The sequence below is a fragment of the Perca flavescens genome, chromosome 19, assembly GCF_004354835.1.
Source record: "Perca flavescens isolate YP-PL-M2 chromosome 19, PFLA_1.0, whole genome shotgun sequence".
In the NCBI taxonomy this organism is placed as follows: Eukaryota; Metazoa; Chordata; class Actinopteri; order Perciformes; family Percidae; genus Perca; species Perca flavescens.
Genome location: NC_041349.1, coordinates 12,296,679 through 12,310,659, shown reverse-complemented (window position 1 = coordinate 12,310,659; position 13,981 = coordinate 12,296,679). Strand labels below are relative to the sequence as shown.

At 39.7% G+C, this 13,981-nt stretch overlaps 1 protein-coding gene and 1 long non-coding RNA gene across 3 annotated transcripts; one reads left to right on the top strand and one right to left on the bottom strand.

Annotated features, from left to right (window-relative positions):
• Positions 1-450: 450 nt before the first annotated feature.
• LOC114545908 (uncharacterized) lies at positions 451-3,755 on the bottom strand. 2 transcript variants are annotated; one of them, XR_003690956.1, is made up of 8 exons: positions 3,649-3,755; positions 2,658-2,850; positions 2,424-2,537; positions 1,910-2,122; positions 1,641-1,787; positions 1,482-1,555; positions 942-1,369; positions 451-822 (listed from the first exon to the last, which is right to left on the bottom strand). It is a non-coding gene; the product is annotated as an uncharacterized LOC114545908 (long non-coding RNA). The 2 variants fall into 2 exon arrangements; XR_003690955.1 differs by having other exon boundaries at positions 942-1,555.
• A 441-nt stretch (positions 3,756-4,196) lies between these two features.
• LOC114545567 (type I phosphatidylinositol 4,5-bisphosphate 4-phosphatase-A) lies at positions 4,197-11,727 on the top strand. Its single transcript, XM_028563931.1, has 7 exons — positions 4,197-4,488; positions 7,072-7,253; positions 8,459-8,565; positions 9,177-9,288; positions 9,394-9,446; positions 9,540-9,630; positions 10,450-11,727. The coding sequence occupies exons 1-7, from the start codon at positions 4,401-4,403 to the stop codon at positions 10,591-10,593; spliced, it is 777 nt and encodes a 258-aa protein (XP_028419732.1). The 5' UTR covers positions 4,197-4,400; the 3' UTR covers positions 10,594-11,727.
• Positions 11,728-13,981: the final 2,254 nt, after the last annotated feature.

The following is a 13,981-nucleotide window of genomic DNA, read 5'->3' as shown; positions in this document are numbered from 1 at the left end:
TGCATGTCTACAGAACGGGACATGTTTTACTGGTTCCAAATCACTTTTTTTTTTGTTGGATATTGGAAATGGTTCTGACATTGCACTAGATGTGTGTGAATTTCCCACACCAGGAATAATTTATATAGTTCTATTACATAGTGATCCATTATCTGTTCAAAAAATCTTCTATGTTCTGTGCAAAATGTTCAATTAAAGAAAAGATAGAAAATAAGTATTTATGTGTGCTGTAAAAAATTAAAACTGAATCGGCTAAAATCTGAATCGTGTGGCCTAACTCAAAGAAAATCGGAATCGACCTAGAAAGTTGTAATCGGTGCATCTCTAGTACGGATATAAAGCTTAGAATTAGTTCTGGGATGCCAGAATTTAGGATTAAAGTCTTGGAATTGTATCGGTTTAAAACCTCAATCAAATCCCAGCTTCAGACAGACAGACAGACAAACAGACAGACAGACAGACAGACAGACAGACAGACAGACAGACAGACAGACAGACAGACAGACAGACAGACGATAAAAGCCCTGAAAGAGGACTGCTTTGCAGAGCTTCTTTCTCGTGCTCCCTTTCTGCAGTTCAAGAGAGGTGAGTTTGGCAATGTGGTGCAGCCTTATTTTGAGAAACACAGACACAACCAATGACAACAAGTCTGAATGATGGTTGTCGATGCCCAACTGTGTCTCCTCAATGTGTTCCCCAAGTAGAAAAAAAAAAAAAATCCTCCGTTCCAATCTCCTCCCGGACGATGTGTGTGACCGTCGACACCTTAGGAGCTTGTACTGTTGAAGTGCGGCAGATCACCCTCTCTGCAGCTCTCAGCACCTTATAATAATAATAAAAAAATACATTTATATTTATATAGCGCTTTACACAGTGCTCAAAGACACTTGAAGAAACCTTAATATACAAAGATAAAAATAAACAATATAATAAAATCAAACCTTCACTGTGCCTTGTGATGGAATCACTAGACCGCCGTTGTTTTTCAGGGTTAGAAGGTGGTAGCTCTTGTCAAATGAAGATGGTACAGCATGTCTGACCAAGCTCGCACGGCCCACGTCACAGGACAGCTTTCGTAGAATCTGCCAGACTACAAACCCTGCTATGTAGACCAGAGCATTTTCCACCAGACCACCAAACCGAGAGGAAAGATAACTGCGGTCACACATACAAGGGCCGAAATGTTGGCGAAAGGAGATGGGTGCTCTTCAGCAGTTTCAGGAGAGGACATCTCCACAGCAGACAGGGACAGTGTGTTATCTTGGGCTGCCACATTGCCCGTCTCACCAGGTGAGACACCACACCGAACCATCAGACGGCGGAAGAATGGCCTGGAAGTGGCGTGCCGATGGATGGTTATTCCAGCCGCCTTGTATGGAAAACAGGCACACAATACATAAATTATTGTATTATATTGCACGTGTTTTCTGATGGACATGGCATCCAACATGGGTGAAACATCCATCCATATTAAGCCTGACCCTGGCATCTTCTCTCCAGTATATCCAGCATTATCTTGTTCAGACCTGGCTTGGCATCCACCGAACGCAGCCACCTGTAAAAAAAAAAAAGAAAATTTAACGTTTAACGTGTTTGCATCAGTAATTTCCAAAAATTCAATCGGACAACATTAAGCCTACCTTAGTAATGTGTGTGAATGTGGCAGGGGAAAATGTTGAGTTTCTCTGGAGGTATTTGTATGCCTTTGGACCATGTAGATGGAGCGTAAGCGCAAACTCTCTGTAGTCCTTTGTGTACTCATGGCCCTGCTTTGCCATGAGGTCTATCTGAAGATCAGAAATGTTAGGATTTAAAATGAATAAGTCCCCTTCAGATAATAACTAAGGAGTTTAATTAAGAGAGTAAGAATAACATGTACATGGATTTCAAAGTGCTAATTTTGTCTTACCGGAGTAGAATTCAAGCTTCTCTTGGAGCTCTTCATTAATGAGGTTATTTTCCCTCAAATCCCCCCCAAAAGACTCTTCACTGTGGTCTTTGCCCTCTTTTCTCTGGCCATGGCATTCTTCTTCTCTCGCTCCAGACTTTCCACTTTCGCCAAGGCCTCAATGAGTCTGGTCTTAAGAGCGGTAGGAGACGCAGGCAAGGCATAGCCATGATCCTAGTAGAAAGAGGGATGAACATGGTTTGAGTAATGTTTTACTTCACAAACATCACTTTGACACCACTAGTTTATGACCCACATTCTTTCTTATAGTCATCACCGGTCAAAGCCACTGCCAGCACTGTGTGTGTGTGTGTGTGTGTGTGTGTGTGTGTGTGTGTGTGTGTGTGTGTGTGTGTGTGTGTGCCATGAATGCATATTCAATGGGTCTTCAATTGTGTGTGTATGGGTTTATTTGTGAATGTGTTTAATATGTCCAGGAACATTATGATATGATGTTAAAAGCAGAAATATTCACATCATTAGGCTGAGGTTGTGGGTGTGAGGTTGACGTTTCTTGGGAATCCTGAGAGGCCACAGACAGGCTTTCTTCAGCTCTTCTGGAGGTAGACTTAGCCCTGCCCTTTTCCAACTAAAATGAAGAGGCATAATACAATATATATAAAAGGGATAAGCATCTCACCCTGCCCTGTGATTGATAATAGAATATTTACATTTATGAACGCTAAGAACCTTATGATGATACACTTACTCTTTGGAGGTGAACCGGGAAGCTGAAGACGGATGGAATAACACCATCTCGGAGTCGAACAATCTGACCCGTCCTATCAAAATCGCCTTCCTTAAAATGGTGACAGCAAAGCACTGATGAACAAGTGGCAGTAAATCCTTCTCTCCTCAAAGCCACTTCCCACTTCTTCCTCACATCTTTGTTCTTGGGAAACCTTCAAAATGAAAAACAGAAGATTTGGGAGAGTCATATCTGTTGATAATGAACCAACGTTGCTGAAATTGTGAATATCTCGTTTGCAAACCATTCTACTGTCAGATGTTCTGTTGCCTTTATTTTAAGTAAGTGGGGTGGGTAGGAGACATGAGAGGTATCTTACTTTTGTTAGCGTGAATTACATGTGAATAATACACAGTATTGGGTAAGCTACTTGGAAATTTGAGTGAGCTAAGCTACCAGTTACTCTGCCATGAATAAAGCTTCACTACACAGAAGCTACCACCCAGTCACATGTAACAAGCTAAGTAACCCAAAGACAGCAGTAGGCTAGTTCACTACATAGGAAGCTACTTTACGTTGCGCTAATTTCACATGACAAGAAAAGTATAGCTTGTGTGGCCAAGCTACTTGATAAATAAAAGGAGTTAAGCTACTGAAAAGTTACTTGATTCAGGAAATATTTAATCTACCACCAAAATACTAAGTTACTAGCTAAGCTACAAGTAGCGACTGCCCAACACTGATAATACAGCCTGTGCCACTTGTGTAAAATTCGCTGGCCGATGTTATACCAGTAATATTTGTTTTATTTTCTACAATAGCATTCTTGTGTCAGTTGTAAGTCAGTGTTATGGAATATGACTTATCAAGTCTCAGTTCATAGCCGGATGAACACCGACCGGTGCAGTAAACACATAGCCTAGCTGGCTGGCTACGATTTATGTACAGTAATATCAAAGATTCTATTCTATTCAAAAAATACAATCAATAGGACGGTAATGTTAAATCTTACTTGTGAAAAGTCATCCCCCGAGCCCTGTTTTCGATGGTCCGCCGATTTGAGCAGGAATATGCTGCACAATGCTCAGGCATCTTGTTTCTTCTGCTGCTACGCAACTATGCTAGGAGTATGACCGGTCCAAGATGGCGGCCACATTTCTTGCGCCCAGCAGCCAATGCGGCGTCTACTCTATATTGATGGCAGCATGCACCTAAAAGTTCGTTTGTAGCCTGCCAATAAAACTAAAGAGGAAGAAGAAGAAGAAGAAAAAAAAACTCGCTGATTGGGCGAGCGCGCTGTCCATCACAGCCGTGACTCAGATCCCCGTCAGGCGTTAGTATGGATATCATGTAACTTCTAGGCAAGTCCCGCCCTGCGAAGCAGCTCGATTGGTTGGGGTTAGGCATTGACCTCGAGTGGTTAAGGTTAGGATAGCTGATTGGTCATGGGATAGGACCTGAACAAATTGGGTTCCATTACCTTGCGTAAGCATGGACGCCTGGCCAATAGTAGTGTGGGAATGCTATTGAAGGGCGGGACTTGCCTAGAAGTTTCGTGGATTCCATAATAACGCCCCAGTCAGATGTTTTTATTATTTCGCTTCCGCCTTCAGTGTTCTCGCCGTGTCATGTGGATGTCAAAAACCCAGAGTAACTGACAGGCTTTGGGGTTGAAATCTCTACCGGGGGGTCTCAGGATTTCCCCCGCCGCAGCACACACACACTCTTCTTGAGGGTGTTTTCAAAAAGGATCCGTTGGGAGCGATGGCGGACGGGGAACGGTCGCCGCTACTGTCCGAGCAGTACGACGGGACCAACGGCAGCTTACATGGATATCCGTCAAAACCACAGAGTACGTCAACAGTTACAGACATATTGATAGGTTTTTGTAACAGCAACATTATTTTATTTTGTATTTAAGATGGAGACTGTCGTCAACTTGTAAACAAATGTTAGCTAGCGTTAGTTTTAGGTGGCAGTTTAGCTAACGTTAGCTGTGAATAATGAAGTTACAGTAACCATTGACATATATAAAAGACAGTATCAGACACAGAGGTTTAGCTAGCTAACTCACGGAAATTCACTTTATGTGTTGTTTAATAAAGTTTAGCAACGTTTTTTGCCATAATGTAGTGATACTTATCCTCAAATCCACAATAGCAGTGATTGAAGGAGTATTCAGATCCTTTTAATAGTAAAAGTACTAATACTTAGGGCTGGGAATAGTTCACAAATGTTCGATACCGGTTCCTGAACGATAGTTTTTCCAATACTATTTTTTTTTTAAATCCATTTCAACAAAAAGAAATTGCTGTGTTGACTATTCCAAAAATATAAACGACAAATGAACCAATAATGAAAATAATCAGTCCTAATTGAGTTCAAGTACTTCACACTGTTGCATCCAAACTAAATGCAGTTTGGATGCATTGCTTGTATTCTACTCTTAAAATCTCTGCATTATCTCTTCCCTCTTTTCTTAACTGTAACCTTCTTCTTCACACTTCCTTCCCTTCCTGTGTGGCACTTTATAATGTTTGGCCTTTGGGTGAGTAGTCACTCACTGATAATGATAACTGATAGAATTGATGTACAGTATTTGCTGACCAATCCAGTACATGACTTGGTAGATCAGTAGATCAGTAGATCAGCTGTAATGAGCTGCTTGTGTTTAGGCAACATCTGACGTCAGAGAAGTTTGGTTTCTTTTATAATGAACAACTAAATTATAAGAGAATGCAAGAGTCTACAGTCGTGCTAGTGCCTCTGCGAATGACTTGCTCTGTAACTCTCTCTAAAGTCCGGATGCTAAGACAATGCTAACATGCTAATGTTGAGCAGGCAATGTTTACCGTGCTACAATGTGAAGTCTAGCGTGTAAGCATGCGGACATCTGTGAGTTGGTACTACACCCAAAGTAAGCCTGAGACTGAAGGGAATGTCTTTAGTTTTGCATGTAGTTGGTCATAAACCAAAGTATTGGACAAATTCAAATTTTGTATAAAAACATTTTTAAATTTCTCAAAGTTTGGTATAGAAAGAGTATTGTTTGTTTGATATTGGTACTGAAACTTAGGTCTGTAACAATGATTACATAATTGTCTAATTGTCCATTTTGTTTACGTTATCTCGGTTTCTTTGTTTAACCGCAATTAATTGCTAACATTAGCTAAGGTCTTAAAGCAAATGCCTGGTAATTGTAATTATATAAGTGATTATTGGTCAGAATATATATTTTTATTATTATTTCATTTGCCAGTTGCTGGCACTTGACCCTAAACACATTCATAGCAACAAAAACAACAAAAGGGGATACAGTTGGAAAAAACGTTTTATGATCATAACGAGGCGTTGTTTTCTTATGAAGTATATGATGAGCCCATTGTCTGGGTCATATAACAGGGATATATAAAAGACATATCCTGGAATTCATTCAAAACTTTTTTTCTTTTTTTTTAAATAATGAATAAATAAATATTTTGTAATTTGACAGAAAAAGATAATTATATTGTTAATTACAATTAGGGCTGGGTGGTATGGAGAAAATCGGATATCACAATATTTTTGGACAATCAATGACGATATTGTAGTGTTGACAATTGGATCTTTCACAAAATATTTTTTACAATGAGATTTTAGATGAATAATCATCAGTAATGTGGTAAACAGTTTCAAGTTAAGTTATAGAGAAAAAATAAATATCTTTTTTTTCCCAGTTTGGAGAAATGCCATCTGTCATATGATACGGCTCGGACACATCATCAGTGATGAGCCCAAGCTGTATACTGACTATGTTTACATGAATGCACAAAAATAGTGTGATGTTAAAACAAATCCTCAATTGTTCAAATGATATTCCCTCATAATGTTTCCCAACAGATTTTCGGAAAAGATTGAGTTAGTATGTGCTTGTTATTATCAATTTAGACAATGTAATTGTAGCTCACGGTATCTCACGTGATTTCATCGCAATATGATTCTATTGAAAGACGATAAATTATAATACTGAATTATTGCCCAGCCCTAATCGCAATTATGCTTAGTGTCGCTTTGCCAGACCTTCCTCCACAGTGCTGTGGAGGAGGGTCTGGCTAGTCCACACAGCATTCCAGGACAGGAGAAAAACATGCTCTGGTTTATTGCCGTTTCTTTAAATCAATCACAATCGTCTTGGGCGCTGCACAGAGCCCCGGTGCCTCTGGGAAATACTCTTCGGAAGGATCTTATTTTGGTGGAACAAGTGCATGTTCAAAAGTTGTGCAACAGAAAACTCAGATTGGACAGATAGTCTAGCTAGCTGTCTGCAGTTTAGAACACCAACAGAAAGGAATTTTGGGCGGCAATGGGGAAATCCCAGAAGTGGAAGGTCGATATAGACTGACGCTGACAGTAAACTGTAACTGAACTGTTGCTTCCTGGTTGTCCCTGTCTCCAGGTTTTGCGCCGTTCCCCAGTTCGGTGGCAGCAAGTGAGCCTCCGCCCCCCTACTCGCCGCAGGGCAGCCCGGACAGCAGCAGCGCTCCGGTCATCAGCTGCCGCGTCTGTCAGAGCGCCATATCTGTGGAGGGCAAAGCGCACCAGCACGTGGTGAAGTGCAGCATCTGCAACGAAGCCACGGTGAGTCATACAGCGTTGGAGCCAGACACATTAGATAAGTCTTCTCAGGTCTTCACAGGACTTTGGACCTGTGAATTTGGCCCCTCTAACCCCTAAAACAACAACAACTGCTCTGGCTCACAGCTCTCTGACAGGGATGCCCAATAGGACTGGGCAATATATCGATATTATATCTACATTGATATATGAGGCTAGGTATTGTCTTACATTTTGGATATTGTAACATCGTAATATGACACAAGTGTTGTCTGTTCCTGGTTTTCAAGGCTGTGTTACAGTAAAGTGATGTCATTTTCTGAATTTACCAGATTTTCTATCTGTTTTTATTATTTTGCATTTACCCACTTAGTCATTGTATCCACATTACTGATGATTATTTATCAAAAATCTCATTGTGTAAATATGTTGTGAAAGCACCAATAGTCAACCCCGCAATATCGTCCTAGATGTATTTGGTCAAAAATATCGTGATATTTGATTTTCTCCATATCGCCCAGCTCTATTGCCCAAGCGTACAATGGGGGAACCAAGAATGTTGTCCCACTTGTCTATCACATTTCCAGGTGCTGTTTAAAATGAAACAAAAAAGAAGGCTCTGTTCATTTAAAAATGATTATATATATTTTTTAACCATTCAAACAGTTTTTGTGCTTTGAGTCCTGTATTTTGTAAGCATCGTACTGTAGCGTTGAATGTGTCTTTCATACATTTGTTATATGCAGCTTTTATTTGCCGCCTCATATTAGTTTTTGCTGCTGCAGCAGTTCCGATTTTACCATAGCAATATGTAACATTCACATCTGATGTTAGAAGCCGAATTATGGAGTTAAATCACAAAAAAAGTGATAACAGAATGGAGAGCTTTTAGCTTTATACCATGTTTTCACAGATCTGAAAGCGTCTGAAGGTTTAGAACGACTGCAGTCACAAACCATTAAACATCAGACTGGGTGTACTGGGTGTCACGTTTCCCCAAACAGTGTCTCGAATTCCCTGTTTGAGACACTGCCGTGTCAAGAAGTCTTTCTATGGTCTCATCTGAGAAGATGTGCAGAATTTCCGCTGATGAGATCAAAACTGAACCACTGAGAACTATTTTGGAACCCCAAAATGGGTAAAACCTCGACACTGAAAAAAAAAAAAAAAAAAGTGATTCGTGTTTTTTTTTTTTTTTTTGCTTCTGCTTTGTGTCGTCATCTCTGTAGCCGATAAAGAACGCTCCTGTTGGAAAGAAGTACGTCCGCTGTCCATGTAACTGTCTCCTGATCTGCAAAGTCACGTCGCAGAGGATCGCCTGTCCGAGACCGTACTGGTGAGACACAGAAACGCAGCGTGTTATTTTTCAACCAGTTTTGGCTTGCAATCGCACCATCTGTGCAGAAGAAGTCGTCCAACAGCCATTCATCAAAATCACTATTACCATCATCATCAACCTTTATTTAGTTCTCGGAGGTTTTTAGCAGCTGCTGTTGTTTTGAAATCATTCTACTTGTGCAGCTGGCCTGAGAAATTCTTTTGATAGATTTTTTTTTTTTTTTTTAATCTTTATTATTTAAGCTGCGGCAGTTTTTTTTTGCTAAAATGAAGACAGACTAAATCTCATTGGAGCAACAACAGAGGAAAGCTGTCCTACACACACAAGTTTAAATTGACAATCTTGTGGATGCCCGGGTAGCTCAGTTGGTAGAACATGCAAGGTTTATTCCTCGACGCAGAGGCCCAGGGTTCGAATTCGACGTGCGGCGCATTTCCTGCATGTCAATACCCAGCCCCAGTGAAAAGGGAAACCATGCCAGGATCAATGGATTTTTCTCACACTTAATCTTGTATCTTATACAGTGGATTTGAAAATGGTCAATTGTGACATTCAAGTGTATGCAACGCCAGCTTAAAAATTCTTTTCTTTTTTTTTTTTTCTGCCAGTAAACGTGTCATCAACCTGGGACCAGTCCACATCGGCAGGGAGAGTCCTGAACCGCAGCGTCAGCCCGTCGGCATCCGGATCATCTGTGGACACTGCTCTAATACATTCCTGGTAGGACACACACACACACACACACACGGATGACAACTTGCGGTGCTAATTTCACTTCTTTATTATTTAGTTTTACTGATGTTTCACTTCCTGTTTCTCTTGCAGTGGACAGAGTTTTCCGACCGGACCTTGGCCCGATGTCCGCACTGCCGAAAAGTGTAAGTGCCTCGACAATTCCCTCAAAATGGCACCGCAAACATTTTGGTTTTCCTTTTTAACTATTAAATATATTTCCCGATTGTTATTTCCAGCTCTTCTATTGGTCGGCGGTACCCCAGGAGGAGGAGCCTACTGTGCTTCATGCTGTTCTTCTTCCTCGTCGCCTCCACTGCAGGACTTGTGGTGTGTGTGTGTGTGTCTGTGTGTGTCTGTTTCTGTCTGCCTGTCTGTGTGTGTCTGCCTGTCTGTGTATGTGGATAGGTAGAAGATAGTCTCTGCTTTGACTCCAAACTGTTCTTTAGATGAATGCTTTTAACCTTTTTGTGTTGTGACTCCTCCAAACGGAGCTGTGTCTGCTTTTGACCCCTGACCCCATTAAAAAAAATATGAGAAGATTTTTCCTTCTCATATTGTTACGTTTGATTTAAGGTTTAGAGGCCTAAAGAGGTAGCCTGACAAGCCAGACCCACATCCAGATGTAGGGTTTGGGAACTCACCTTTGACGGAGCTCGATCCGAGGGGCGGGATAAACGGTTGTCTTTCAAATTCCCTCTGCACGCAATAGGATAGAGCTACAACCAGGCAGAGCAATGAAGAAGGTAGCGGAGCTAGTTGATAGATTAAACTTTTGCCGTATCCGGTCGGCAAAACTCGGAACACATCTTCCTTTTTTAAGAATGATTTCTGTGCCGTTCTTAGTTCTTTTATCAAATAAAAAAGCTTAACTCCAAGTCTTCCAGAAGTCCGCTGTTCCCAGCAGCAGCCGCCATAAGCCCCGCCCACCGACTTTATACACAATGTGATTGGCCTGACCAAAATTAGGTTTTTGCTGCTTGAAAGTCAACGGAGAGTGCCTAGACCCCCCCTGGCTGCCAAATAAATTTGTTGCCACTAGGGGGAGTCTAGATTTCTAGAGGAAACGGGAACAGTTAAAAAAAGAGGTTGAAGTCACAATATAAAAATAGTTATTGTGTAATATAACTAATCTGTCTCTGTGTTCAGGTTGGTACATGGAATAGCGCCCAGGACTCTAAAGGGATCTACGTTTCGTGGGTGCTGCTGATTGTGCTCGCTCTGTTCACAATGGCAAGAACCATCTACTGGAGGTGTCTGAAAATCAGCGACCCCATATCCAACATCGCTTAGAGAGAGAGAGAGTGAGAGAGAACGAGGGAGAGAGAAAAAAGGGAAGGAAGGTGAAAGGGCAAGTGGATAAAAGGAAGAATGGAAAGAGTAAAGCATGAGAGTCTAATTTCTAAAATCGCAGAGGAAAAGAGAGGAAGGAAACTAGACATGAACAGTTGAGACAAAGAGAGAAGAAGAAAAAAAATGCATTCAAGATAAAAAAAAAAATCAAACTCCACGTTCATGCCAGAATTTTTTGTCAATTTTCCAAAAAAATATGTCCGTACAGAATGAAGATTTTTTTATTCACCATCACAAATTGGGCATGGTTGGAGACAAAAAGAGGGAGCTCTGATTCGTATGGACAGATTGAGGGAGGAATGCAGTGAAGGAGGTGTTTTAGTTAAGTTATTTAACCATACCAAATGGGGGTGGGGGGGGGATCAATAATTGATCCTAATCAAACTAATCACATTGCAGTGAAGGAATAAGATGGGCCTGTTTTTGTTATCCTTTTGCTATTCTCTCTACTAGAAAAGAACTACAACATTAAATAAATGATGCTCCCCTTTTTAGTGGAATATTTTGACGTTTTGGGAACACACATATTTGCTTTCTTGACGACCGTTTGATTGAGAAAGATCCGAGAAGGTAGATAGCACTCTTACATCTGTACGGTTAGCTTAGCATAACAACTGGAGACAGCAAACTAATTAAAAGAATATAACTCATTTGTTTAACACTGAAGAGTAAAAAGAGTTGTACATGGTGTTATGTGTGGGATTATTTCTTGCCCAAGAGTGTGTTTTTTTTTTTTTTTATAAAGAGCTAGGCTAGCAGTTTCCAGTCTTTATGCTAAGCTACGCCAACCAGCTGTTGGCTGTAGATTCATATTTAATACACAGACATGAGACGTATCGTTATTCTCATCTTACTCTCTGCAAAAGAGTATTTTAAAAATACAAATAAGTGTATTTTACAAAACGTTGAAATATTCTTTTCATCTCTAAAGTCACAGTGCACATATCATTTAACTACAATTCATCCAAGGAACCACGTTTGCATTTTGTTTTGGGGCATTAATAACAACAAGATAACGTGCATAACCCGATGAGGGAAATGTAATTAATGGATGTATATGGGGAAATGTATAAATCAATAAGCAGGCATTAAATCAGAGTAAGTTGCATACATTTTTTTCTAAGTGATTCTAGTAAGCATTTCAGCGTTCAGATCATCTCACACAGGGATTTTTGGGCATTTGATTAAATTGATTAAGGTTTTGCCTTTGTTTGAAAATGATTCCTATCAAAGAAACAGCTTTGATAGAAGAAGAAGCAGATTCTCTAAACTGGACTCGTAATGAGTGAAAATATCACAACATGTAAGATATCAGAAGTAAACTTGTCATATTCTGCTGAAAAGCTTTTTTTTTTTTTAACTAAAGCTACAAAAGTGCAGTTTTCCCTGTTTGAGTCACTGATAGAAATCACTTGAAGCACACAGGGAATGATTTCTTTATTGATCTTCTCTGTATAATTCACATCTGTGTGCAAGCCCTGAGAGGCAAGCAAAAATTCTGGTGATCCATTTTCTAAGTCTGAAGTCTAAATTGTTTTCTCTCCCGTGTTCATGACCTACAACCCGGCAAAAAAAAGATATATATATTAAAAAATGTTACCATTCTTAAGATTTTTTTTCCCCCCAGCATTACCCTGTGTTCTAAATAGGACTAAAAGCATTTGATTTAATTTGCTCCAAGCACTCTAAATGCAAGTTACAGATATTGTGTGTTATCAAGTTATGTAACATAAAATACATGTCTTTCATATGGCTAGAACGTATGTTAATTGGCATGCTCTATATATATAAAAGAAAATGGGGTAGGGGTGCACTTCAATCTCTAGTGGCCGAAATTCGTCTTACAGCAGCAAACCTGTTTTTTTACTGAAAAAAAAAAGATCTTGGCGAAGCTTTTGTTTTTTTCACCCATGTCACAGACTCAATTAATTGTTTAAGGAAATTAAAAAAAGATAATCCTGGCAAAACCATTTATTTCCACTTGTTAATAAGTCATAAACACAGGAGAGAAACTATTTAGACAAACTTATTATTAAATGGATCACCAGAATTTCTTTTTCTACTTTGCCTCTAAGGGCTTCCGTACATCAGTCTTATTTGAATCAAACTGACTTCAGCTGACGCTAGGTAGACCTGTCAGTAACTCTCTGTTTAAGTGTAAATATAATATATTCAGTAGGATGTTGATTTTGTTGTTGTTGGATTGTACAGAATAATTAGAGCTGTTGCTTCCCCCTCGTGAATGATTAATGTAAGTGCCCGCTGACTATGAAACATTTTGCGCTACAATGTACTGATGTACTACTACTGTATGTTTTTGTCAATATTATTACGGTGGATGAATTATTTTTTTTTTTTGTATATTGTAAAACAAAGTAATACTTTTAAAAAGATCATCGACTCCAATGTTTCTTTTATTTTATGTTTTTTAAATAATATTAAGTTATTCACTGAAACCACTAGAGGTCAGTCAGGCAGCAAAGAAGTCAAGTTCAAGTCCACTTTATTGTCAATTCTGCAACACGTGCCAGACATACAGTGGAATTGAAAATACGTTTCTCTCCGACCCACGGTGCAATAAGGACACATACTACAAGATAAAATGATAAGTAATATATAATATAAAAAGTTAATATGTTCAAATAAGATAAAGATAGATAAGTAATATGTTCAAATAAGATAAAGAAAGATAAGTAATATATATACAATTAAATAAAATAAAGGGGAGGGGAGGGGAGGGAGAGAGGGGGAGGACACCAATTACAGTTACATAGTCAGTATGATTGACTTTGATTCCCCAAAAGACTTTGGAATAAACAAAGCTTTTTGCTATTGCATGTTATAAAGTTTAAGATTGTCTGTACATACAGTGGCGCACATTCTTTCTCCTATACTGAATTATAAATATACTGGAACTATTTAATATTAATGTTTGTGCTCAGATTTTCCTTTTTACCCCCTTTTGTCTCTCTAATTCTATGCCACCTGGTCAGTCTGTTGGGCATCGTTTTTATTCAGTGAAATTCTTTCTGAGCAGAATTATCAATCCTAAGGACTTTGGCGATCCTCTGATCTTTATGTGCACCATTGTGGGTCGATGCGCATCATGGCCATCACCAGCATGTACGCCGCTGTCCTCGTTCCCAGCTTTCGAAACACATTAACTCATCAAAGCAGTCAATTTTAGCAAATTTGGTTCCTGGATCGATACAGCTACGTACTTTGATTACTTCTTTTGTCTGTACGGTGTGTCTGCCCCGTGCTACAGGCGTCAAATAACAACATGGTACGAAATGTGTCGATTTGTAGTTGTATCAGTTTTTCATCT

Bases quoted from the DNA above. Each gene is read 5' to 3' on its own strand.
- LOC114545567 (XM_028563931.1), top strand. From the start codon at position 4,401: ATGGCGGACGGGGAACGGTCGCCGCTACTGTCCGAGCAGTACGACGGG. The intron at 9,447-9,539 runs GTAAGTGCCTCG...TGTTATTTCCAG, and splicing joins TGTCCGCACTGCCGAAAAGT to CTCTTCTATTGGTCGGCGGT. The intron at 9,631-10,449 runs GTGTGTGTGTGT...CTCTGTGTTCAG, and splicing joins CCTCCACTGCAGGACTTGTG to GTTGGTACATGGAATAGCGC.